Below are 23,620 nucleotides of genomic sequence, written 5' to 3'. Positions count from 1 at the left end.
AAATTTACTAGAGGAAGTTTTTCTGATATTTTTTCCTCTAACGTTTAGCTTGAAATTGAATTGGAATGCAAAACCAGTTGAACGAACACATCCCTAATTCATTATGAAGCATGCTTAAAGATGGTTTTATTAAATTATATGTTATTCCATGCAAACTGACCGATTCAGAGAGAAGAAATAACTGCAAACATCTAAAAAACCCTTCTATTATGCTATTGAAAGAAAAATGTGCTGTGGTGCCGTTTAAAAAAATAGCTGAAGGACTAATTACCATCAAACAAGATGCAGTAGGAGTATTTTTAGAATAATGGACTCTAATTAGTCCATCGCTCGTTGAAATAAATCTAAGGACATCATTAACACATCTTATTCTATTAATTGTAGCAGCTCTGGGCTTGGTATAAGTGGGCTGTTATCTCGTGACAGTTGCATTGCAAATGAAAAAAAAAAAAAAAAAAAAAGAGTATTTTTATCCGGGGTGGTTGGCTGTATGTCTTTTGGGAGCCAAGGGGAGTGGTAATTGCACTTTTTGGAAGCAGAATTGGGGCGCTACAGGGATGCTGCGAGGCCGGGGATGTGTCAGCCCCAGGCCCCGCTCCGTTGTACAGGGGGGCGGCCAAAATCCGGTCCGTGTTTTCCTGCGGGCCCTCGGCCGTGCCGGGCATGGGGCTGGCCGCGCGGTCAGCTGCAAAGCCCGGAGCGGATCCGCGGCGCGGGGGGCGGCGGCGGCCTGGGGTCGCGGCTGGAGGGGATCGGAGGGGGCGGGCGGAGCGGGGCTGCCGCGCTGCGGTGCTCAAACCCTGAAGAAAATAAAATAAAATAAATAATAAGAATTAAAAAAACAAACACCAAACCAAACCAAAACCACACCACAAGCGCAGAACACGATAAAATAGTTTGATAAAGCACCAGCGGGGAGCTCCCCGGGACCCCCTTTGCCCCTTTTCCCCTCAGCCCGACGGGGCGGGGGGCGCCGGGGAGGGCCGGGCGGCGCTGGCCGCTCGCCCGCCCGCCGCGCTCCGTGTGCCCGTGCGGGGACCTCCCGAAGCTATTTTGAAAGTGACCCCTCGGCCGGAGCGCGGGGAGGGAGCAGCCAGCCGGGCGCAGCTGTCCGGAATCATGACTGAAGATGACGGATTCCGCGGTGGTGGAGGGTCACGTCAAGTTGAGAGATGGAAAAAAGGTTCCCCGCTCGCGGCGCCCCTTCGGGACGGGGGGCCCCGACCGACGCCCCCCGCGTCCCGCCGGCGGGGGAGCGAGCCCGCTCTCCCCTCCTCCGGCCCTGCCTAACCCTGTCCTTTTCGCCTCTCGTTGCAGTGGAAGAGTAGGTGGCTGGTGCTGCGCAAGCCCTCCCCGGTGGCAGGTAAGAGCCGGGCGGCGTAGGGGGGCCCCGGGGTGCCGCTGCCCTCCCTCCCTGTTCCGCCCGACGACGGGTTGGGGGACGCGGTGTGGGGTCTGCGGGGCTCCCCTCGAGCCCTGTCGGCTGCGGGAGACCTCCGCGGCCCTCCGCCGTTGCTCTTTTTCCTTTTTTTGGGGGACACACGCGCACACGCAAATTACGGGCTCAGCTGGCAGCCAGCCAGGCGGCCAGAAATAGCCCGACGGGTATCGAAATAAGAAAGCCCCCGGCACGAGGCTTCGCTTTCCACCCCCGTGTTCCTCCCCGGTTTCTCCCTCAGCGCAGTCCCCTCAGGGGCCTCAGCCTCCCCGAGGGCCCTCAGGGCTCGCAGTCCTCCCTCAGGGGTCGCAGTGCCCCGCTCAGAGCCCGCAGCCCCCTCAGGGACGATCCCGGCGCCCTGTGTGTGAGGCCGGGAGACGTCCTGCAAGAAACCATCCGTTTTTTCCTCAAACTACCCCAAAACCGCCCTCCGATCCGGGTGTTTCGGGGCAGGTGCTGAATAAAACCCATTTGAGAAAGGTGGCCTGTCAGAGCGTAGTTGCGTGGTTGTGGTTTAAAGCGCGTGTTATTTCTTCAGGGTGGCTGTAAAAGGCTGGCGTGGTGAGCTCTGTAGTTATTTTCGATCTGTGTTTTGACATAAAGCATCGTTTCGATTTAAAAATAAACTGACATCTCGGATTAAAAACTTCTCTTCCACGTTTTTGAAGGGAAAAATTGAAAACGTTATTCAGAGTAGATGATTTCCTGTTGGAGAGGGAGAAGTAAGTTTCAGGTTTTCCTGTCTCTTTCTCATTGGGAAAGCGTTTGGCACCCAAAATATTATTTCTAGGGCTAATTGTTGTCTGCACTCAGAAAATGGGGACCTGCATTGCTTCAGCATGGATTGTGGAGCCTTTTCTAGGCTGTTGCTGGTAAAGCGGATGTTTCTTTACTAACTGAAGCTCTTCAGACCTACCTCCCTGGTGCGTGGGTTGTTACAGGTATATGTTAGTATTTTAGAGGCATCTTGGCTGCATCTGTTAAACTTCTATGTACAAACAGGTATCTGTACATCCTAAAAGTTAGTATCGAGACATGTAAGTATGGGTCTGGATTCCAAACGTAAGTGTGAAAGGGTAAGATGAGGGGGCTTCTTTGAAAACTTACTGACACCATAGCTTATTCCTCAAAAATACTGTTCTAGCAAAAGTAGACAGGTCTACCAGAAAACAGCCAGTGATTTGCTTTACTAGGTCTGTAAACCACAGTAGCTCTTTCTTCAGACACACAACTGTATCGCAGAATGCGTAAATATCGGGGCTTGCAGCTGTTTTTGCTAACAGGTGCAAGAAAACAATTGGAAGCGTGCGCAGAGCTCCGCATGGGTTAGCAGACGCTTCAGTCTTTCAGTCATTTTTCACCTCTTTGGAGATTTGCCAGGCTTTTGCCCAGCTGAGCAACACAGGGCACCTTGCCAGGGCTCAGGGCACCACACCCCAACATTCATAAAATGGTGCACAGGGGGCTTCCTCCTTTGTGGTATGCAGGTCAGCAGCAGCTCTGGATGCTGCAGCTTGGATATTTACTGTTAATTTTAGCTATAATTGAGTGCTGTGCAATAGGAAGGGGACTTGGGGGAAGATGAATGCTTTTGTTATCACCTGCAAAAGGTTGAAGAGGGCTCTCAATTTTTTCTTGTCTTTTGGGTTTGCTGGTGGAATGTGCTTTTCCCAGGGCACCGTGATGCTTGAATTACTTTCTTTGACTGCACAGTTGCTATGTAATAAACACCTCTAGGAAGGGGTTAAAAACAAATGGTGACACATGTGAATATTAAAAAAAATAAAAATAAAGGTGTGGCACATAATGATTATTTAGCATTGACTACTGTGTAACATTTAACTAGGAAACCTGAGCTGACACAGTCTCTGGCAGTGCAGCCCGCTCACCATTTAGTAGTTGAGTAATCTGTGAACTACTGTAAGAATTTCATTTGTGGTTCAGTATGTTCTAATGGAAATATAGCTGACAATAGCCTCTCAGTCCTTGGTGTTCGTAACATGAAAAGCTGTCATACTATAACTCCCAGTGTTCAGCATTAATGAGCGGGTCCCGTCCAGACTTGGGAGACTATATGAAAAACCACTGGCTTTTTGTAAAGTAAAAACAATTGGGAAGACTTTTTACTTGCCTTCCTTTTTCTGAGCCTGCAGATTACCCTTGAAACATGCCTTTGGTGTCTACTCCCTGAAAACAAGGACTGCAAACTACCTGGGCAGGGGTGGGAGAAGGAAACACGTCTTGCATTGACCTGATCAGACTGACCTTGTAATTGTCTAAAGCACTTTTGTATTGAAGCAGAGTACTAAGAAGTGTGTTGTGTTCTGTTCTGCCTCATCATCTCTGACAGTTTTGCTTCTTTTAGACTGTTTGCTCATGCTGGTGTACAAGGATAAATCTGAGCGAGCGAAAGGGCATAAGGAGAGGAGCAGCGTGACCTTAGAAGACATCTGTGGCTTGGATCCTGGGCTCTCCTATGAGGGCTTGAATCACACGCTTGCAATCATCTGCCTCTCTCAAGTTGTGATGCTGGGATTTGAGAACAAGGAAACAATGTATGCGTGGGATGTACGAATCCGCTACAGTCTGGGGGAAGGTAACCTTTGTCTTTTCATACTCCCCCCTCTTCCTCCCTCCCACCCCCTCCCCCCAGGAAAAAAATCAAAGAAAAACAGAGACAAAATGCAAATAAAAAAGTATAGTTAAGGAGAAGACTTGCTCATCTGAGTGAAGAGACTGTGCTTCTCCTTAAATCTTAAACTCTTCTGACAGGTTGTGATTACAGTAGTGCCCAGTCCCATTGTTTAACCGAGAGAGCATTCAACTTCATTTTTCACTTTGGTACTGAAAGTGTGTAGCTTTGAAGCGAAGTGATCAGAGCTCTACTTCTGGTAATATAATTTACTTTGGGATTTTGATGACAGGATTCAGAGGGGGTCCGAATTAAGAGAAAGAGAGTCCTGATTAGAATTTGGCTAGTTCATTCCCAGTTTTCTGAGCTCCCCTCAAGCCTATCTAAAGGTGCTGCTACTGATCCTTTATTTTGCTGCTCGTGTCTCCTTGCAGGAAGAGACATCTCTCAATAAAGAATGTTGTTAGGCATGGTCTTCCCAGTTATCTTCATTCTTATACATCCTATTATTATTATTTTTTCATAGTTAGCAGCCTTAAAATATACAGTGATGAATAAAGAGTGATAACATTGGTAATCCATAGTAGCTGTCTTATATTTTTTAAGTCATAACTAGGAAAGGAGGGTAGGTGTGTGGGAGATGCTCATTAGCTGTCATCATCGTTTGTTACATATGCTTTGCCATCTGTTGTAGTAACAGACTCATTGCTTTGCAAAGATGATCAGGGAATTTTACACTGATAAAATATAGAGTATCAGAGACAGGGATGCTTGGAACTATCAGATATAAAGCCTTGCACGCGTAAAGTTAGAGGGAGTCCCTGAATAATATAGGCAGGTATAGCTGCAGCAGTGGGCACGTTGACAATGTAGCTGTGTTGTGCACTAGTTCTACTTATTTACAAGTTTTGGGGTCTCTGTACAGCATAGGCTGTACGTGTACATGAGGGGAGTTTGCATTTGACAAGGTTGGTCTAGTTTTCATGAACTTGCTCTGGTGCAGTTCTGGGATGGAGAGAATATTTGATCTCAAGCTGGGTGTGAGAGTTATGACTGTGATAGAAGGAAATGCAGAAGTGTTTTTTAATGCTCTGAATGAGGGGATGAATAGAGCCTATTGGGTGAAGGTATTGTTTCACATGTAGCCCTGGAGCAGGGACAGATGGGGATAGCGGTGCAGAAATGACAAAGGGAGCAAACATGATTGGTTGAATAGACAATAATTTGTAGAATGTAATTGCAAAAAACTTAGGGGAAGGAGAAAGACCAGGGTATGGAAAACTTGTTCAGGGTTCCATCTTCCTGTGCTGGGTCAGGTAAGTGAAAGAAGTCAAACAGAACAGAATCTAGCTTGAGTAGACAGAAAGAGAAAAGTGTGCAGACTACAAAGAGAAGATGGCGACTGTTTGTTCTGTTTTTTTTTCTTTCTTTTTTTTTTTTTTTTTCCTTAAAGACTAGTAAGGATGCCTTTGTGTGCCTTGGAAGTAAAGTAGCTGGATGCTGAAAATAGACTGTGGACAGATGACCTCAGAGTCTGGGAAGCAAGAGGGGGGGGAAAAATGAAAAGAGCTGATGCTGTTCTTGAATGAGGATCACAGAATGGAAGGAGTGTTCACTGGAATTCCCATTGTTTTCTCTGTTTTTCTCATGTCAGGTGGATGTGATTGGTAGGACAGCTCAAGGGAATATAAGAACCAGCATTAGAGAAAACAGAGGAATTAAGTGAGTGAGGTGTAAGCCACGTGTGAGAAGAGTGCTTAAGTCTATAGCTCATTCTGAGAAAGTTAGCATACTGTGAGCCACTGAATAGCTGTGAAGAGAAAAAAAAATAGCTAAAGGAAATGAAAACCTTAGTATTAGCTTCTGCTCATAGACATATTGAGCTAGGTATTTTATGGTTGATTTTTTTATCCCAGAGCAGGAGTTGTAGATGGCTGAGGAGAATTTTTGAAAAAATTACAGTTTACCAAGAAAGCATATGGAAAAAGCTTCATGTCCAGACTTGATTTGCCCTCTGCTTTGGCTTTGCTCAGATTGAGTATGCTGCTTTCTAACAGTGCTCTAGAAACTGAGTTGCAGTTCTTGGTTTTTGGCAGCTATGGTACTTTGTAACTGGTCGTGTCTGATCATGGTCCATTCTTCCTTTATGAGGCAGAAAGGATGCTGATGCTTCTGCTCTTATGCTTTAATTGCTGGTGTAGTACCTCTGAAGTTAACTGTGCAGTGGTGTCCAAATTATATTAAAGATTACTTATTGAACATCAGTCATCAAGGTGGTTTTGGTGTCTCTTTCATATTTTATGTTTAGATAGGTTGTGTAACATAACTGTGTGCCCAAAAGGGGACATTGTGTGATTATTGACTTGCTCCTCAGCAGTACCACTGGCAAAGCTGTAAGGAGAGCTGTGGTTAGTTAGATCTATCTCTGGCTCCTTGCACATTTCACTCAAATGACTTTGTGGCTAATTCTGCTGGAGCCTTAGGGAATTTAGCAAATGTATGTCATGGATGAGGAGCTGACCTACAACTAAGACGGTAACTAAGAATATAGCAACTATTTAGATGAGAAGCAAGGCTCAGACCTGGATGAAATTCATGATGCTTGAAGAAACAGTCAAGAGGCAGGGAAGAAACCAGACTACTTGGAAATTACCCTCTAGATGTCATAGCAGTGAAGCTGTTTGCATGATCTTTGATGAATAACCACAATCTAAATCTTTGTGATTCCTGATAAATGCTCTACTGAAAATATGACTGGAAATGTAACAATTCAGATGCTTTTCTGTGTCAAGACTTTTTTTTTTTTTTGTTTTGTGTGCGTGTGTGTGTCTGATCACAAAGTGAAAGAAACTGGGGGAGTAGTGGTCAAAACTATTGTTTGATAATTGTTTGCTTGCTGAAATAATTCCCTTTGAGTCTCCACTGTGAGATTTGAGCCTTTGAAGTGCTCCCAATAGCTTACTATTCAAAATGCAACAACTCTGGAGAAGATGGGAGACCAGCCTAGAACAGCTGCTGCTGTAGGTAAGGACCCTTGCAGTGTAGGGGACACAGGAGCTGGGATTTGAACCTGAGGTTTGTAAACTGAATGAGATAAGTGTCTGACCTTTTCTCCTACTCTGCTGGAGTTTAGACAGTGAAACATGAAGAATTAACTGTCTTCTAAGAGTGTGCATTACTTATGAATCACTTAATTTTCTAATCACTTGAAATATCCAGGCATCTGCCATCACCAACTTGCAAAAGGTTCACAAAGGTGGGAAAAAGTGACTTCCCCCTTTTACTGCCTGCTGGGGAAGGCAAAGTGCAGAAAGGATTAAAGCAGATTATTAAAGATTGCAAATGAATCAGTGACAGAGCTGTGGTTAGAACTTGCTGCTTCTTTGAGCCTTGACTTTTGGTCTCTTCAGACACTGTGTTATGTGTCTGTGTGCACACAAGTTGGAAAGGCTAGGCATGGGCCATTTGGAGGAGGAGACAGAAAGAAATCCCTGTACTGATGGAAGAGGTGTGATTTAAGCATGGGCTGGATAACTAATTTGAGGTAGGGATTATTCTGTTAGACTTTGGATAAATTAATGCAGCATTAAGTTGAAGCATTACAGCTTAATCTTTTGTAGTATTAAGCCAACATATGTTTTCTTATACTAAATTGACATAACATAGAATAATGAGCTTATAGCTTCAGGCTCTACCTAGAATCCCTGTGCGAGAGGCTGGTGGTGTGGGCAGGGGTCAGTCTACAGCTGAACAGAATGACTTGTTACATAAATCACAGTACCTTACTTATATTTTCTGTAGTGATTTTTTTCTTCCTTATTTGATAGTTCATAGATTTCAAGTTTTTGTAGCACCTGGCACTAAACTCGAGAGTGGGCCTGCTACCCTGCACTTCTGCAATGACATCCTCGTCCTTGCCAAAGACCTCCCTCCTAGCGTCATGGGGCAATGGAAACTCTCAGACCTGCGCCGATACGGAGCTGTCCCAAATGGATTCATCTTTGAAGGGGGTACCAGGTGCGGCTTCTGTAAGTACAAATGGCCCTGTCTTCTAAACGTTGTTCGCAGCCTTTTTGTGGAAATGCAAATGCTTATTTTGTCAATGTGGAGTTTGTGGCACCAGCTGTGTAGCTTTGTCATACAGTCAGCTTCATGTCAGAGGTTCCGTTCTAGTAAGTAGGTTTCTGCTGGCCTCAACCCTGGTGTTCAGTAGAAATGTGACCATGTGGAGTTGTGGCTGAACATTGCTGTGTGGCTCTCCAGAAGATGTTTTGTCAGTTGTTGCTGGTAGACTCAGAGCAAGAATAAAGTAGTGAAATTTTAAGACCTGGTCACCCAAGAGATTAGGCAAAATGGTGTAATGTTGAGATTATTAAATTATAATTGATTCTGTTGCCTGCAGAGGGAAAGTGATGCTGAAGCTTTGAGGTTACCTGCAGAATCAAGGCGCTTCTGTAAATGCTAATACCTAAATCCAGTAGAGGAGTAGTTCGTAAAAGTTAGAAACTTCTGCTTGTTAGCAGCTTTGTCACTCTAGGGGACCGTAGGATTCATGGGGTCAAAATGAAAGCAAGTAAGCTGAAGATGGAGGGAAATCTCTTGTTCTAATGTCTTGTTTGGGACTTTTCACATTACCACTTCAGATAAAATGCAAACAAACAAACAAAAGAGCTGAAAGGAAAAGATGATTAATGCAGTAGATATACCATACACGTCAGTTGAAAACCTCAGATTTTAACTTCAAAAGCAGAATTTGAAGCTGTGCTATACTGATGATTGAGTGCAAATGGATGTGCATATTTCCAAATTGGATGTGAAGTTGTGTGGCTTTTGCATAATACAATGTGAAAATAACTGATTTCTTCAATTATTAAAATAATAATAATAAAAAAAAACACATAAAGTTTCCAAGTTGATTGAAATCCAAAAATATTATTTTGTGGTACTTCTAGCAAAATTTATGTAGGAAAGAGGAATAGTTGTGTCCACTTTACAATAGTGAGAGTTATTTGCTTTGTTGAAAAACACAGAGCTGAGTTACAGAGGTGGTTAGTATGGACTCAACGGTCATACCCTGATTTCTGATTTCGGACACTTTCTTGTAATGCAGAAGACTCTACTTCAACTCTTTCTCTGCCTAATGTAGATGTTGGGGTTGAAGAGGGATTTCCAGTGTCTGAAGGAATGCGTTGTAGGTACAGCCGGTAGGGAAACAAATCTGTTTTTTGTTAAGGTTATTGTGTTTCAGTTAAAAGGTGTGGGAACAGGAACACAAGTGTCTTGTTTCCCAGTGGCATGGTTCAGACTGTCAGCTAGATGACTGGTTATAAAGTGTAAGGGGAAGTCAGCACAGTCACCTTTTTCCTCTCTTTTGTGATTCTGCAGATTCAAGTTTAGCCTGTGTCAACTGCAATTAGTGTACATCTGCCAACACCTGCAGTTTTGGTTTGAACAGGCTTTCTTCCAGGCAGAATAAAGCATTTGCATCTCTGTATGCAAGTACCATTTTACTAGAACTCTAGCTCGCATTTAAATGTGTGCACTTCTGTGCAGACTTAATTTGGGTCTGCTTTTTGAATTCTTAACTGAAAATAGAAAATCTTCAACTAAGCATTCAGAACGCTTATGGGAAGAACTTTCCAAAACTGAAATAGTGTTTTTTTTTTTTTAAATATATATTTTTTTTACACTGCTGTACTTTTTAGAGTAGTAGGTTTTGAACTAATAAAATTTAAGATCATTTAACTGTGGAAAACATATTTAAAAGTATAGGCAGCTGAAAAAAAATGCTAAGCAATCTTTAAGTAAGATTAGCAATGGATTGGTAACTTGGATAATCTGTGTAATTTATGTAATTCCTCCAATGAGAGAATATAAAACTTAACAAGGGTAATTTGTAGTCCTGAGGCTCTCTAGGGAAGAAGAGCATCTGTAATTTTTAGTGAGTAGAAGGTAGAGCAGTACCTTCTGTGATACGTTAAATTCAATTTTTCCCTTAAATCCTAAAGTAGGTGCCTCAGAGAAAGAAGACATTAATTTCTTACTAATAAGGGCTTCAATTAATGGCTTAATTTTTGGAGTGCATAATTGATGGCAAATGGAGTACCTGTGGATCCCACACATGTTTTATGCAGACTTTCATTAGAATATGGAAGAAGACAAAATAATATTGAGGGCTATCCAAAAGTAGAAATAACTAGCAGAAAACAATGATGGATGTTGGGACTTAGGGTTCTCCTTTAAAACAAACAAACAAACAAAACCCAAACTGAATAAACCCCCCACAATTGGCTTTTTCTCTTTCATACTTTTTCAAGAGGGACTGTTCATCACTGACTGACAAAGAATTTGCCACACGCATTCCTGAAGAGTCCCTGTGTAGATATACCACAGTTTGAGAGGGACATTGTGATAGGTTATAGAGAATAGACATTTACCTCTCCTCAATGTGTGATTTTTATTATAACATTGATGAATGGATACAACTTCAGTTCTGGCTTTCATTCTTGAAAGGGTTAAAGTAAGGGGTATTTGCAGGTCAAAATGGCATGTGCTGACTTATTTATCACCTATCCTGTGTGGCAGTGTTTCTCTTTACCATCTGCCTGAACCAAATTTGTGAAATGTGTGGTTCGCTATTTGCACGCTTATGTGTGCTGGTTACCTTGCAACTAGTCAGGAAATTGCTGCCATGGTGTTTGCTGGTACAGTCAGACCACCTCAGCATGCAACAGGGCTGCAAGGATGTGCACGGGGTGAGGCTGGGTTTATGAACAGTGCTGTCAGGAGTGGTGGATGAGTAAGCAAGTGCCTCTAGTACAAGACCTTGTTCCCTGCCAAGATTCCCTGAGGATGTGGGTACCACTGATACCGCAAAGAAGGCGGTCTGCAGGAGGTAAGTAACAAAAAGTTAGATGGCTGAGCCACTCTCCGGCCTGCTGGACTCTTGTTTGCTTGCAGGTATATCTATAACAGCTTTCTAGGAGGTCCTCTAGAGCCTTGCTTTGAGGCAAGCAATACGTGCTCCTTGGTTGTACAGCTTACCCAAATCATGTGTTTGTTTTATATTTGCTGTTGGAGGGTTGCCTGTGTCCAGAAATCTGAGTATAGCATCTCCACAGTAACTGTTTTGATGACAACTCAATTCTGAGTATTCAGCAATACGGCACTTGATATTAGCATAAAGGAAGAAGGTACATTTTGATAGGATCTATCTCAGTTTAAAAACCAAACAAACAACTTTTCTCTTTCTTTGAGTTTTTTGTAATGAAATTGAGTGGGTCTGTGTTATTGACCATGTACTGTTATAATCTGTATTTATAACTGGAATGGAATATATTAGATTAATAGTATATCACCCTATAATTCTATGTGATGTTGTTAAAGATGTGTATTTCTCCAAATAAAGTTAGAGGAGTAAGTAATATGAACCGTGTTTGTGATACCAAAAATGTGAATATAGATGACCTTCAGTTTGTATTTCATTTTCATTACAGCATCTAGGGAATAACTGTTTCAGTCTTCTTATTGGATTAGGTAGCAAATGCAAGCACATATTACAGCATTACTAACATACAGGGACTTTCATTTACTTTACTTACGTTGAACATTTTAGTCTTTTTCATGTCCTTTGTCATCGGGTCCACCACCCCATTCAGCAGTAGGCTGAAGCCTGGCCTCATTTTCCCTTTTCTGCTAATACACTTGTAGACACCCTTCTAGTTGCTCAGTCAGCTCTCCTGGATCCATCTTCTCTCCAGGACTGCGTACCTTGGGATACTTCCAAGTAGATTCAGGGTCAATGAACAGGCTAAATTCTGCTCCTGCGGACTGATTCTAGGAGGTGGGAGTGAAGATGTTCTGGGTCCCTAGGTGAGCATTAAAATGATAATAACCAAACAAACATGGAATCTTCTTTTTTTTTATTTTATTTTTTAATTTTTTTCTTCTCTCTCGGTTGCCTTACTGGAGAGGATAGTGAAACATCTCTAGAAAAGTTGAAGTGGTGGTGGTTGTGTTGCTCTGCGTGTCTCTTCTGGTCACCATACTACTATGGAGTGGGAAGCCTCAGTTTCTGGTTTCCTTCAGGGCTTCAAATATTTGGTTTCTTCCTGCTGAGGAGCAACTGGTGCTTGCAGAAAGAAGGGTCTAGGCTCAGTATGGGGCCTGGAAGGTGTCTCCCTGGGATTAGAAGAGAAAAGTGCAGTATGCCTCTGTATCCTTGCAACTGGGAGCACAGCTACAGGGATGGATCCTGTATTCTGGTCGCTGCTCCCAAACTTAAAGCTTGGTTGTGTAAGAAAGCCCCAAATTAATAGGATATATAAATAGCTCTCCATTTACATTATTTAGTTAAATTGTGGCATATCTTCTGTAAGTAGTTTTGGATTTGATACAGTTGCTGTGCTCCAAGAATTTCAGCTGATTTGGGCTTATTGATTGCGGCTGTATCTTATTTCCGCATTGCAGAAAACCTAAATGGTTCGCTTCATAGGCCAGGATACCAGCTGTGTAAAGAATGTCTGGTATGAAATGTGGATGGATGATGCAAATGTGAAGCTATTGGTGATGGATTTGCTCCAGGAGCTTGAAGCACTAAATTACCTATGTTATGCTGAAGTTTTCCCCCCAGCCTCCCTCTACCCTTTAATCTTACCCTAATTTCTGGGTGCTGCTTTTAAAGAATGGAATATTCTGTGAGTGTTTTTTTTTTTTTTTTCTTTTTTTTTACACTACTGTAAATTGGGAGTATTCCCCAGAAATTGAGTCAAAATGTTGCAGGTGAAAAAAAGGAACAAATAAGATACCTTATCTTTCAAGGGAAACTTTTCTGGTTTCAGGGAGGTATTCTGCATTTCTTGATATACACTTAATTAAAATGGTGTTTGAAGTTGTGGTGAGGCATACCCAAATAATGTGATTTCTGAGTGGCTGCTGACTGTTTCTGAAAGTCCATTGCTGTTTTGAACACTGGCATTGTTGTGACTCTCTAATCCTTTAAAATGTGTAAAAGTGTGCATTAGGCTAGACAGTGGTCTTGAGTCTTGTAGATCCATTTATATCCATGGTCTTATAAATTCTTTTTAAAATTTTTCCAGCCTAATTTTTTGTTCTTATATCCAATATTGTTGTACTGTCATTGTTCTTTAGCATCATGTTCTCGTTCTCTCTGATGCTTACCTCTTAGGACATCTTTAGAGCCTTTATTTATGCTCTGTGTCTCTTTTGCTAGGCTAAGTAAGCCCAGCTGTCTTCCCTGTAAAATACAGCAGCTAGTCAGTAGCTCTCCAGTGTACCTGTTTTTTTAGTATGAATTAATCTTTGGCTGCCGGCCACCAAAATTACAAAGTATTTTGAAAAGGGTCCTACTATATTTTTGTGCATGATATTAATATTTCTTTTTTTCTTTAGAAGTGTCTGTCTTGATACCTGGCATAGTTAAGAACCTTTGATTGCCATGGCCAGATGTTCTTGCATCTTGTCCCCTGCCTGTACCCATTCAAAGGTACAAAATGCATAATAATTGTGGTACAAAATAGCATAACGTGGTAGGAAACTCTTTACTTAGTGAATTCAAGCAACTTCTTTCACTGAGTCTCTTACCCGAGGGAGGAAGGGGGGGGAAAGGGAGAGAGTGCTCTTCAGTCTAGCAAACAGCTGCATGGCATTACAGTGATGCATACCACATATTCCTCAGCTTCCAAATGCTTGTGAACCAAATCTGTTCCAGCACATGGCTGAGATGTGTAATTTCTAGTAGTGAATTTCACAACTTTCACAAGAAAGTGGAGAACAAATGTAATGGCTGGCTTTTATGTATGTTTTCAAAACATAACTTCTTTGGACCTTACCTAGTCATTCATCTCACCTGATGTATTTTGCAAGGACTCCTTAGCTTCTTCCCTTCTAGTTCTGTCTAACAAAACAAGAAGTAAAACGTATCTCGTGCAAGTTGATCAGCAGTTATGGTGATCAAGTGAATAATGAAATCTATAAAGAAATGACGGATATGTGCATATATTGGATTTGAACCCCTGGGCTAGGCATGTGTATACACTGCTTGCACAACTTATATAAAGGCATTCATATTTGTTTTTGGAATTTCCAAATGTGTATTAGTTCTCCACAGAAATTATGCCTTGAATTGAGTAGCCAATTCATACAGAAGTAAATTTATGCACACATTTACTTTTTTGTTTAAAGTTACAGGCTTGTAGAGCCTCCCAGGAGTTTAAGAAGCACTCTTCTTAACAATAGTGATACAAGAACAAGCAGTCCAGATGAAATCTTTATGTGCAGAAATATTGGAGCTATCTTCTTTTCCTGAGTGGTAACATGGATGTGTAGGATTCTTCTGAGATATTAGGCCACATAGTCCATCACCGTGCTTTAGGTATGAACGTCCTCTGTTATGTTGTCTCCATACCCTGGCTGCTTATTGTGAATGGGATGAGAAGGTCATGTTTAGCAAAGCCTTGTGTCACCTCACTTCCTCAAGAAAGGCATGTCCATTGGCGTTGATGTGATTCACAGGAGAAGAGTCATACCCTTTAAGGTGAGGCAAACTGATTTTTACTCAATGGGGGAAGGAGCTCAGATCACGAGCTGAATTTCAAGTTTCTGAATGCATACTTTGCACCCAACTCTTTCTAATACAGAATTCTCTGATTCTTGGTCATCTCTAGAAGAGGGGGAAATGAGACAAAACTGTGTGTGAGTCACCACCTGAAACTTTCATACCTGTCAGACTGCATGGATAGTGTTGTAATCTCCTAGATGGTTTTTGATACTGAAGCCATTGTGTGTATATGCGCTATGAGAAAGTGCAGGACAAATAGCTTTTAAAAAACAAAACAAAACAAACAAACCAAAAAAAAACGTATCAAAAATGTAAAGTAGCTTATATTTCTTGAGCTAGTGTGTGTGTCAGTCTTAATTCAGTTGCTTAAACATAGCTTAATGTTTTAATATTTGTCTAACTTGAGTCTCAAGTAATGTTTCAGACCTTATACTCTGGAAATGTTGGCAAGCCAATTCTCTAGTATGACTGAATGAGTACCAGCAGATGAATTCTAATTCCAGTTGTGTTTATAGCAGTTTGCCAAATCAAATAAACCGGACCAGGAGCAGGATTTCTTTCTTTCAACTAGGAAAGTGTTGATCAGTAAGATCTGGAGAGTAACATATCTGATGGTGTGATATAGCAAATTAGAAGATGCTGCTAGCATCCTAGTCTTGAACAGATTAAAGCAAAGCAGGCAGAGACTCAGATGTGACAAAAACTAGGAATGACACAATTGTGAACCAAAAATCGCTTTTGCCTGCAGTAGTCCTTTACTCCTTGCTGGCTGTATCTAATTTCCTAAAATACTTTGTGGTCTATGTTTTATTTTCACCTTTATTTGAATCCAATAGCTCTTTGTCAAGCAATCAAAAGCATATCCATTGCTCAAGTGAAATGTGGATCCTCTTGGATAGGACTAGGGATATGTGTGGGAAGTGGTGGGGGTGGAAGTGTTCTGGTCAAAACCGGTGGTGCTGCTTTAAGTAAAATTGACAAAAATATCCATGCAACTCAGAAAAGGCTAGAGAAATATATCAAAGCCAAACTTATACCCAGACTAATGACCCAAGCCCCTATGAGAGTAATGCGTAAAATTCTTTGCAGGACTAAGATTTGATTTCTGGTTTTCTAATGTGCTAAGTTCTGGTGAACTGGCAGCACTTTGTAAAAATCTATATGCTAATTTAACTGCTTACTGGGGTGGAGGGTATTTTGCCTAATGTTTTCAGATCATCAAGAAGGCAAGCTACACTTTTCTCTGATGTGAGTACGATTTGGGCTGACGGTTCTCAAACAAAATATTCTGTGGAGCATTTTTAGTCTCGTGTCTTGTTCGCGTAGCTATATATCATGCAGCTCAGAACTTGTTTGTTTATTTAGTGATTCTCATTCTAATTTTGCTTGGGGCTATTCTTAATGAATGGAAAGCAAAATATCAGAATAGAGCGAAGGGTAAAGATCTGATGACAACCTGTGGAGTCGTGTTACGTTCTGTTAATAATAGGCACATAGGACTTAGTCTAGGCTGTTCTAACAAGTAGAAAAAATTATAATATAATGCAGCAATATAAAAAAATCCTGATCAATATAGGGTATAAAACACTATTCTTTGATATAATTGAGTAAAAATAGAATTAACCTGGTTCATTTTGCTTTAACACTTTCAGTATCTCTGACACTTACATAGCTAAGATTGGATCTACAGAATTCTAGGGGTAACTGAGAGTAAAAGACCCAGACAGCTGTAGAGCATATGGTTTGTGTTTTGGCATTACTCTAACTGTCTGCGTTGCAGAAAATCAGCTTAAATGATTAGTTAGCTGTTGAATTTATGTGTATTTTCATGACATACTGTGTATGCTGACCCATTTTCGATTTTCTGTTTGCAGAATGTCTTGTTGATTTCTTTTCATGGCTTGCATTTTATATGATTTTGATTGCTATGTTATAAATAGCTTCAGCTAAATATATTTCTGATGTATCCAGGTGCAAAAACATGCATTTATGTTGTGCTTTCTTGCAGGGGCCGGTGTTTTTTTCCTTTCTTGTGCTGAAGGGGAGCAGATCAGCTTTCTGTTCGACTGTATCGTCCGTGGCATCTCCCCGACGAAAGGCCCTTTTGGTTTGCGTCCAGTCCTACCAGGTTAATATAGGAAGTACAGCGTGACCGAGCAAAGTAGGAACTTGCCATGTCTAGCACTTACTGCTCTGATTGTAAGAACAGCTTGCAGACACTAAGGGTGCAGAAAGTGCAAAGTGGTTTTCATTCTGAAATGTCACAGTACAGATGTATCAGTTGAATGTACCCAGTTTCACCCTGTTGCTCTGGCTCATTCAGATTTCTGTTGATATTGCTATCTTTAGCCTTCTCTTTTTTAAAGGTTCTAAAATATAGCAATTTGAGTTGTGAGGATTCCTAACCTTTAGTTTTAAACTTGCACAGTGCAACTTGGATCCATGTCAGAATTACTATTTTGATAGTTTAATGAACTGAAACCTGGAAAACTAACTTCTGGGGTATTTTGAGTTCATCCCGAACACTTAGAAAAGTCTTGCCAACCTTAAGCTTTGTCAGGCCTCTATCAGTTTTGCAGCTTTTTTTTTTTTTTCTGATGTGCAAGGATTAAATTAATTTTCTTATTTCATGGTAAATGCTGCATGTACTGTAACGGTTGGAAAGAAAATTAGAATCACAGTAAGCCCTGTTGCCTTTTGACTTCAGCAGATGAAAAAAATACAGTGTTGAGTTGGATTGACCCTGTCAAACAGGGCAAATGTGTGGAAATAAGATTGCAGAAAAATATCTGTGTATTGGCAATGTGATATAGTGGGAATAGGCTGAAAGAATGGTGAAGGACAAGGCAGGATGTATAGGAAATATTTAAAGTTTCTGTTTAAGTGTTAGACATTTAATAGGTGTGTTACAAAGTTTTATCACTGTAAGATAATCAATTTCAGGAAGGAAGTATGATGGAAAATGTTAGGTTTGGATATGAAACTTGTGAAAATAAACTGCAAAAAGTTAGTTAAGGTAAACAAAGTAGCCACAAGGTTGATTTTCTCTTCTTCCCATTATTGTAACAGCAAGGTACGTTAAACAACCAAGTGGCATAGTAGGCAATGAGACCTCGTTCTTCTTATATGATGATGTGTGTTTACATTGAACTAAGAGGAGTGATTAATAAACAAACCACAACCACCAAAAAAACAATCAACCCACTTCACTCCCCCTAAAACAGTGCTGATACTTAAAGCTTTGCCATCGAATGCATATTTTCTGTATTTCTAAAACTTTCCCTAAATCTTTCATTTTACAAAAATGGATATCCAGAAAAGTTATGCTTACAATGACTTTTTCATTTAAATTTATTATTACTATTTTTTAATTTTTTAATTTATTTAATTTATTATTTTTATTATTTATTATTTTATTATATTTAATTTATTAATTTATTTAATTTATCATTACTATTTTTTTTTTCCTTTCCCTCCTTCAAGTGTTCTGATCTCAGTGAGCACATCCAATGGATGTGGAAAATCTTGAGGATGAGTTGGTGATTTGTGCAACCTCTTTTTTGGGGTCTGTTTCATTTGTCTTCTTGGCTTGATGGACCTGCCACTGAGATGTAGTCAGCCACTGGATTTCAGTTTGTTTCCTTGGTCAAGATAAGACCAGCGTTCTGTAGGGAACTGTGCTCATGTTCTTGCCTACTCCTTTGTGGCCCCTTTCAAAGCTACTTTGGTCCAACTGTTATTTTCCGGTATCTCTAACCTTGTCTCTTCCATTTTTTGTTACCCATGTTATACCTTCTCCTTCGTAGAAACTTTTTATTTTTCATGTTCTCCTCCATTTATTGTACCATTCAGAAGCTTACACAGACCTGTTCAATTCACATACACATATACGATACTAGTGATTCATCTATAAAATAACCTCACTTATCAAGTATGCTACTGCACAAAACCTGCTGTATTGCTTGAAAAGGTCAAGTCTCTACCAGCTGCATACTGTATCTGGTAAGAGTACTGGAATGCATGCAACCTTTTGAAAGGGATATGGTAAATAAATGAGTCATCTGCACACCTCAGATAACTAGATAAAAATCCACAAACTGAGAATTTTACCAAAAAACATCAATATTATTCATATTTACTGCAGCGCAAAGTGCTGCACACCCTTGACTGTGCTTTATATATGCAATGTTCTGTTTTTCTATAATTTATTTTGCTTAAAAGCTTTTTAGCACACTTTTTGTAGCAGCTTTTTCCACAGTTTGCCAGCTTCTTGCTTTTGGCTGTACCTCTCCAATTTAAACATGAAATACGCTTGAATAACTATTAGGGATTCCCAAGAAAGGCAAAGACACAAAACCAATCTTATGTTGAAAAAACGTGGTGTAAAAAAAAAGCCATATTGGCAGGGTTCTTGGGGTTCCAATACATGCCTGACATATATAATTATACAGTCAGCATTTGCTTAGTCTGCCATATGAAAAGGGTAATGAATGACACCAGTGGCTCCTTATGTACAAACACCTCATTTAACTGTTGTTAAATGGAGCACTAAAGTATATAAAGATATGCATGTACAAAGGAAATTTGATCAAGTACTATATTCACATCTTCATTTTGGGATTGCAATTTTAAAAAATACACCCTATTTCTTTAAAAGCTTGGTATTCTTATATAGATGCATTTGATTATTGTGTGTATGTATGTCATCTGTAAAATATATAGTAAGTGAAAATGTTGTGGAGTGGAACTCATAAACTTGACTGACACTATAGCAAGTCGCAAAATCTGGTCTGACATTTCATAACTGACCTTGCTTTGAGCAGCAGGTTGGACTGAGAACTCTTTTGATCCCTTCCAACCTGAATTGCTCTGTAATTTTCTATTTTTTATTTTTTTTTGAAATGCATGGCAAGTGAATAGGAATATTATCATGATAAAAATAATTCTGTTGTGTGTACATACAAAATAAAATAGAAAATGAAAAGAACGTTAGCTCTTTTACAGTTTACCACTGTATAGTGCTTATTTTGGAAGCCCATCAATTTAGAAGAAGCATACCAAAATGCAGTTGATTTGTTAAAGGCTGTGTAACCAGGTCTCACATTTTAAGACATGACATTGAGTGGAAATCCAAAGATAGTGTATGTATCTGTAGATGGTTTTAGGCAGTGTAATATTTTAATAAAGGACTTAATTGAGTGACAGGAGGTCTTTGGACTGCTTATTTTTCCCCAGCTGCTAGCTGATATAATTGCTGTAATTGGCTACATGCACAGTCCTTTTTTTTTTTTTTTTTTTTTCCTTGAGAGGATATTTAGTAAAACAGGCCAGAGAATTTTTTGTTCTTGTCTTGACAGAAATCTAGGTATTGACAAAGTACTGAGTCACTGATGGCATGGTTTGTAATCTATACTGAATTTTCACGCATGTTATCTGAGAACTGTTTGCTTATCAGGTGTGTGTTGAATTCCTTCTTTTCACTAACAAGAGTCATCTTGAATTCCAAAGATGAACACAGCAAAGGGACAACAATCTACTGGTGATATCCTTCTTTGTTGCATGGGACAGATCTTTACCCTGTAAACCTGGCTAAGGCTAAGGGACAGCCTAGTCTTGCAGGCTGGAGAGACTCCAAGTGTAATGTTGATAGTCTTGATGCTCTCTTTTAATTTTGGAAGCTTTTTCAGGATGCTTTGTGACTGACTGGAGAATGTGCAGTGCTGCTTGCTGAGGATCTATCTGATGCTCTTTTTTTTTGTCGAAGCTTGATACACCTTTGACCATTGCAAGACAGCTCTGTGGCTGCCTTCTGCAGTTATCTGTACCAAGTGGATCCTCCTCAAACTTTTAGGACATCTTTGCATTCCTCCAGACATCTTACAGGGTGTGGAGATGTTAGCATGAAGGTGAGGGGCCAGGTCTGATTTGCAAATATGACTGCAGTTACAAAGGAGGAAAGGACAGATGTTCAGCCTAATTTATCTAACTTTGTTTAGCAAAGTAATTAACCAGTTGCATTTTAAGGATGCATATAATCAAAAATATCTTAAGGAGCTGCTGACTTAACATGATATGATGCATTCTTCCTGGCAGGTGCTTACCAAACAACCTTGGAGCTTTGAATTACAGTGACAATTTATTTGTGGATTACCAAAGCATTCAAAATCTCCCACGAAGAGCAGCTGATGTGGCTCTAATGAATAACCACCAACATAATATAAAAATAAAATCTCCATCAGAGACATTTTTAGTCCAGCCAAATTTGATGTAATCCTTTCCTCTTTGCCCCAAAGCAGGGTTTAAGAAACTTTCAGTGATTGCCTCAAACAAAAGATTTTTCTTTATAGCACGGAAACCATTTCTGGTTGGGAAATGATAAAGCACTTCTGTAACTGAAGAACTTGAGTGAATCTAATTGCCTAGATTCCATGGGAGTAAATAACATAAATAACATTATAGGATACATTTGCCTAGAGTTTGGGAAATGAAGGTACCAAATTGCTCTGAATTGTTGGAACTGCTGTAGGATGTTGTGTGGGCAGAAGCTGCCTGAACTTCCTTGGACAGCAGCTTCAGTACCAGTCATGCTGCTGCTGTCCTCCTGAGTTAGTAATATGGCAAATTATTCCACAGTTTCTTAGGAGCTTTGAGGTACAACTGTTGAGGGAAAACAAAACAAAACAAAACTTTTTATTTACTTATTTATTTTCTTAACCTTATTTGTAGGTTGATACAGCAGGAGAGCATAGGTTATTCTGGATGGCTGCCAGTGACTTCATACCTTAAACTTACGTTGTAATAAAACCTCCTGATGACCGATAGGTGGTCTATAATCGAAAATTCTGGTGTAAGACTACACTCCCTGGAAATGGTATTTTGTGTGTTTTCTATAGAAGTCCTGCTTATTAGCAGAGAACTTAAAGGTTAAATGTGAAACAAAGACTGCAGTAAAACTGACAAACTACTGCTAATAGTATCTGCCTAAGAGTTTAGGTCTATGTACACATGGTAGGCTTAGAATTGGTTTCTCTAGATGTCTTCTAGTGCTTGCTGAAAAAGGGTTCTTATAATCCTTTTTCCCCAAGGCTGGGCAATGAGAGGTCAGAGCATGTAACTATGAACCCAGTTTTCAGATAGCAGTTTCTATCTCACGAGTGATGTGGCAAGGAGGATCTTATACATAGGGGATCTGTGACTGTAGGTGTGTGTTAGTTGATTAGGAAGTTGGTTTCCAGAAGCAATTGAGCATCTGAAATGTGGAGCTTAAGGATTCACTTCTAATTCCCTTCTACCTCCCTATCTTATATTTTATTCAAGGCCATTTTTGCAGGAGCAATTTCTTGACCAGTGTATGTGTTTTTTTTTTTTTTTTTTTTTTTTTTTTAATTTCAGTTATAATGCCTTTTCCTTCTGCAAGAGGGATAACAGTTATTAAAAAGCTTATAGCTGTGTATGTGCTCTAGTAACATTCTGAAAATCAATATGCATCAAGCAGTCAAATTTGTGAGGAAAGGGGAAAGATCTTTCCTACTGACAGTTCTTTGTTGTTGCAAGGACTGCTGTCTGTTGCATCCTGGTTTGACTCATTTGCAGGTCTGTTACGCTAACTTTCCATTCCAAGTGCTCGTGGAACCTTTTTGAACCTTTTTAGACATGAGAGCATTTAGCTAGTACAGTAGAGTAACTGGAGCCGAGGACATCTGAAAACAGACTCAAGCAGTAGCCTGTGACGCATTTTGCCACCGAAGAGATCCTTGCATAGACCTGTCTGAGTTGCACCATAGGTGCTGGTGGCCAAATCTCGGATCTGCCTTTGGCAGAGATCCATATGGAAGCACTGGGGGTTTCATTTGAGTAAGCAGTGACTCAAGCAGGTTTGAACTAGTCAGTACTTAATGTGAGTTATATTGCAGGGGAAATAGGAATGGAGACCTAACAAAATAATAATTAAAAAATACATATAAAACAGTCCTCTTTTCTATTCTGAAAGGTAGGTTTGGAGGGTGTCAGACACTGACATCAAGTGCTGTTTCAGCTGGGAGAAACAGAGGTCACATACTTTGTTTGTCACAGGCTGTCACAGGCCTTGTTGTCCTGTCCCTGTTAGAACATCTTTGATTTCCAACATATGCTGTTATAGCAGGACTGTGTGTATGCCTGGCTTGTTCTGCTAATCTCATCTAGATAGCTAAATATGGAAAACCCCTCTGTGTGGAGAAGAAAGTTCAGCATTGTCACTTTTGCTACTGTGATGCAGTCCCGTCTGTCCAGGACAGGTCAGAAAGTGTGAATGGGGTCATGGAGGAGAAAGAATTTGTGATGTAGGCACTTGTATGGAGCCTCAGCTCATCTGGAAAAGCCACTTCCCCTGACTATGAGCTTGCTTTGACTTTTGTGTTGACAACATCAAACCCAAGTCATTAGAAATGGAAAGACCTGGGCTGAAAAGGAAACTGTCCTTTCATCATTTCAACTTTTTTTTTTTCTTTTACTAACTCAACCATAGCAATGTGTAGCCATTTTCTTCCTTTTCCCCTTATTAAATGATTCAGTGATTAAATGTTTTTGTGGTGTGCTGTTATTTCAAAGTTGATCAAATATACAAGAGCCACAGCTGTGAGGAAGCTAATCTGCTTTATCTGTCATTAATTCCTTTCCCTGGATAATTGAGGGCTTCTGAAACTTATGATGATGAGCAAGTTAGCAGACCATATCCTTTGCAACTGCTGAACATGACACAATTGTTAGTGCTGTTTGAAGAAATCTGCAAGATTTCTCTTGGGATGATGGCTATGATTACTTTTGACATCTGGTTTTGTTGCTATGCCTAGTTGCAAACCAAGTGGTTTAGAGGAAACTGGTCTGTTTTTCTGATGAAAGTTCTCCCACATTCTGTGTAACTTCTGGTCTTTTTGTTGGAATGGAAAGAGCCTTCTGCAGTGAAGCGATTTTAGCTGGAATGGCAAATACA

At 40.4% G+C, this 23,620-nt stretch overlaps 1 protein-coding gene across 5 annotated transcripts in view; it reads left to right on the top strand.

Annotated features, from left to right (window-relative positions):
* The first annotated feature begins 862 nt into the window (after window positions 1–862).
* DOK7 (docking protein 7) overlaps window positions 863–23,620 on the top strand; it is a 65,924-nt gene continuing 43,166 nt past the window's right edge. The window contains exons 1-5 of one of the 5 annotated variants that reach the window (XM_027455599.3): window positions 863–1,183; window positions 1,318–1,363; window positions 3,789–4,034; window positions 7,898–8,098; window positions 16,658–16,777. In XM_027455599.3, coding sequence (XP_027311400.2) covers window positions 1,130–1,183; window positions 1,318–1,363; window positions 3,789–4,034; window positions 7,898–8,098; window positions 16,658–16,777 — 667 coding nt within the window. In that variant the 5' untranslated portion in view covers window positions 863–1,129. Of the gene's footprint in view, window positions 1,184–1,317; window positions 1,364–3,788; window positions 4,035–7,897; window positions 8,099–16,657; window positions 16,778–23,620 lie in introns of those variants that run through there. The other 4 variants (XM_072037805.1, XM_027455600.3, XM_027455603.3 and 1 more) reach the window with 4 other exon arrangements.

This window comes from Anas platyrhynchos, chromosome 4 (assembly GCF_047663525.1).
Source record: "Anas platyrhynchos isolate ZD024472 breed Pekin duck chromosome 4, IASCAAS_PekinDuck_T2T, whole genome shotgun sequence".
Lineage (NCBI taxonomy): Eukaryota > Metazoa > Chordata > Aves > Anseriformes > Anatidae > Anas > Anas platyrhynchos.
Note: the sequence above shows the minus strand (reverse complement) of the source record. Positions and strands in the feature narration are given on the sequence as shown.